This window comes from Ostrea edulis, chromosome 1 (assembly GCF_947568905.1).
Source record: "Ostrea edulis chromosome 1, xbOstEdul1.1, whole genome shotgun sequence".
Taxonomy (NCBI): Eukaryota; Metazoa; Mollusca; class Bivalvia; order Ostreida; family Ostreidae; genus Ostrea; species Ostrea edulis.
Window position 1 is genome coordinate 78,224,418 of NC_079164.1, and position 3,750 is coordinate 78,228,167.

A 3,750-nucleotide genomic window follows, 5' to 3' on the forward strand; every position below is an offset into this window, starting at 1 on the left:
TACGATTTATATACAGTAATTGTGCAAACTTTGATTCCATTTTTCGACTGACCCAAAAGAAAATGCTTTGTCGCAAAAATTTTAATATCGCTTTATCCCATGTTGTATTTATTGTTTCATCCCCCCTTTATACTAATTAGAACTTTAATTACCATTTTCCCTCTCCAATTTTATGCTCTATCTCCCATATACGCTGTACATGCATTCGGAATTCAATACCTTCCCCTCTCGAACCCCGCGAAATATATGTAAAGTATCAACGTAATTGTTTGGTGTTATTGTTTATATTGAAGATAAATTTACCAAACTAATTACAAGGTTTACCTAATAGTGCTTTGTTTACGAAGATAATTAGGCAGCCTTGGTTTCACCCAATCGTCCTAAATATTTCATGGTAACCTCCACTCGATAAGGGACCAGTAAAAGTATAAATTCAAGGGGTTTAAAACAGAAACCATACACAACACAGTACAGAGTAAAACCATGCTTCTCTTCATTGTAGTCCTCGCCCTCGTGGCTTCACCCAGCCTGGCCCTCATTGGGAAATGTTCTCAGCCAATATCTGACGCTACCACCATTCATGGTTTTACCATGCCAAACATTTTCAAGACTGGTTCCATCAATTTCGCTGATTTCCGAGGCAAGGTGGTCCTGGTGGTGAATGTTGCTACGTACTGTGACCACACCCCACAGTTTCTGGGACTAAATGCCCTCCAGAAGGAGTTCGGACCTGACCTTCAGATCATTGGAGTCCCCACTGATCAATTCCACTTTGTAAGTTTCTTTAGAATTCTCAGGTAACTTGACCATGATGTTCTTTGTAAGTACAATTAGATAATTTGTGCCTTTTGAGTTTAGAAAAAACCTTAATTCCACGTTATTCTAAATCTGCATAAAATCGCATTGAATGAAGCATTTTAGACATGGAAATATTCTGTGAACAGGATTCCCAAAGAATGATACTGGTGTAATATTTAAAATCTGTTTTATTTCAATCTATCTACAACATCACTAATGAATGCTTCTCATACTCAAGTGATCTTAATTTTTTTTTTAAAATGCATGAAAGAAAAAACCAAATTAACAGAATACGTTTTATCTTTCAATTAATTATTTTGGTTATATTTTTGTACTTTCCGAATTAATTATAGTAATTCAAAAATTTATCTTTAGGAGGAACCCGGTGCAAACGGAACGGAAATTATGAATGGACTAAAATACGTCAGACCCGGAAACGGATTTGTTCCAGCATTCCCTCTCACCGCTAAAACGGCAGTTAACGGACTCCACGAGCACAAAATGTTCACCTACTTGAAAGTAAGCAAAATTGTCAGCATCATATTTAGCGCTTTGGAATACTCGATGGTGTTCCTCACTATTTCGATGGCGTTCCTAACTATTTTGAAGTCATGTCCTTTGGTCGTCATCTTGCAGTAAAAACACCATTTTCCCCACTTTGACCTTTGTAAATCATCAGTCACCCATATGTCGATTCGATATAATCTCAATGAACTCGAAATAAAAGAAACAAAGGTCTTCCAAATTTGCTTCATACTTCGATATTTTGTTGAACATAGATGTTAACGGTAAACTAAAAACTCAACTTTATGACAAACGGAATGACTTCAGCTTCCCCATTGTCATCTTCCCATATTTATGCTGCAATATTCAATTTTCACCTTCATTTTATGTTTCTCAAATGATTCGATACGCAAGAGCTTGTTCTGCGTATGGTCATTTTTTTTTTTATCGAGGCGAGCTACTGACAAACAAGTTGATGGTACAAGAGTTTCAATATCTTCGTTAAAAGTCAACATTTCGCAAATTTTATGGTCTTTATAACGATCTAATTTACTAGTACAACCTGTCATTGAATAAAATGCAGTCTGATATGTTTTATACTAATAAGCCGTTCTTGACTATGAATTACTTCGTTTACCCGATCGAGATATATACGGCGTGTGTGACCAGTCGACAGATGTTTATTCCTCCTACGCACCTGATCCCATCACTGGTATGTCCATAAGGATCCGTGTTTGCCCTACTATTAATTTTTGTAATCTTTGTTGGAATTATAAGATTGATCACTGTTCGTTATCTTCACCTTTTCCGTATCTTTTGTAATTTCTTTTTTAAAAAATGAATATGTTTCATTTATTATTGCCGCGATCCCCTACGATGGTGCAATCCATAGAGTAGCACAGAATCTTCAATTTACTTGCAAATTCCAGCAGAACGCTCAGGTAGTTGATAGTGTAAAGAAAGTTAGAGGGTTTTTTTCACTGCCAGATTGTGATCAGTGTTGACATAACTCCGGTTAAAAAAGGAAATGACGTGTCACGAAAAATCTCTCTTTGAGAATTCATGATCAATTTCTTATTAAGAAGTTGCCGCAGATAACTCTGATGTTCAGCTTAATATTGTTTGCTTAAAAAGGCCAGATTAAAATGAAGAAATTTACGTATTTCAGAAATACTGTGAACCAACCGACGAGCTGTTCTATCCTGGGTTGACCTACCAAGGAAACAAAGTCCACGACATCCGCTGGAACTTTGAGAAAATCCTCGTCGACAAGACAGGGAAACCTGTCAAAAGATACAATGTCTACGTGCTTCCGGCTGACCTCCGTGACGATATCCGGGCCGAGATCCAAAGAGCAGAAGAACATCACAGACTCCCAATATTGGGACCTTTCTTGGGTTGAAGGATTTTTGTTGGGTTTTTTTTATTGGAAAAAGCTATATGAATTTAAACTTTTATATACTATGATTGATTAAATCGTGTTTCAAAATATATAGGTATTTTAGTAGTTCGTTTTTTTTTGGGGGGGGGGGGAGTCGAGGGTGTAATGACATAGGGTTCATGGTGGGTGTGACCGGTCGACAGGGTTTGTTTACTCCTCCTAGGCACCTAATCCCACCTCTGGTATATCCAGGAGTCCGTGTTTGCCCACCTCTCTATTTTGTATTGCTTATAGGAGTTATGAGATTGATCAATGTTCGTTATCTTCACCTTTCATGTATATATAAGCAGTATAGATGGAAAGACAACTTGCAAGTAGTGGCTCTGAAATGTTAGTACAATAGACTACGTTTCAAAAAATAGAACCAAAAAGACAGGAGACACATCGAATTTATGTACCACATTATCTAGTTCATTCACCCGTCAGCGTTTTATGTGTAAATAATAAACTTCGAGTTCACACCAAAATGAAGTTTACAGAATACACCATAAACAATAAGTCATGAGCAGAAGTAACAAAATTATAAAACGTTGGCACCACACCTCCACTGAACATGACTTGCGCTGGGTAACATTGGGTATATATATAAGAACCCGTTACCGAGCATTTCAATCTCACAGGACACAGATGGTAAGACATGACAGTAGTGGTTATTGACCATACCACTCACTGGACCGATGTGGAGAGAAAAAACAAGGAGAAATTCTGGATGCATAGACTGAAGTCATTCTGCCCTAATGACATGAACAAACCCCAGACAATTATATCACTTGGGTTCGAATTGACTATTATTATAGAACTCTAAATATAGGGTACCCAAGTTTGCCGAGGTAAAAGCAATAAACCATTTGGTATAAAATTCTACTTTGTATTCTAATATATTCAAACATAATCAATCCACATTACCACCAAAGTTTATCCCGAATTTCCGTATCCTTCCCAAGATATGCAGAAATGAATTCGGAAAAAGGCTTATTTTTTGATCGAATGTTAGCTGGGCCCTGGCA

At 37.1% G+C, this 3,750-nt stretch overlaps 1 protein-coding gene across 1 annotated transcript; it reads left to right on the forward strand.

The window, feature by feature from the left end:
• The first annotated feature begins 269 nt into the window (after positions 1 to 269).
• LOC125680256 (glutathione peroxidase-like) lies at positions 270 to 2,811 on the forward strand. The gene is made up of 3 exons (XM_048919704.2): positions 270 to 774; positions 1,174 to 1,317; positions 2,471 to 2,811. The coding sequence occupies exons 1-3, from the start codon at positions 484 to 486 to the stop codon at positions 2,702 to 2,704; spliced, it is 669 nt and encodes a 222-aa protein (XP_048775661.1). The 5' UTR covers positions 270 to 483; the 3' UTR covers positions 2,705 to 2,811.
• Positions 2,812 to 3,750: the final 939 nt, after the last annotated feature.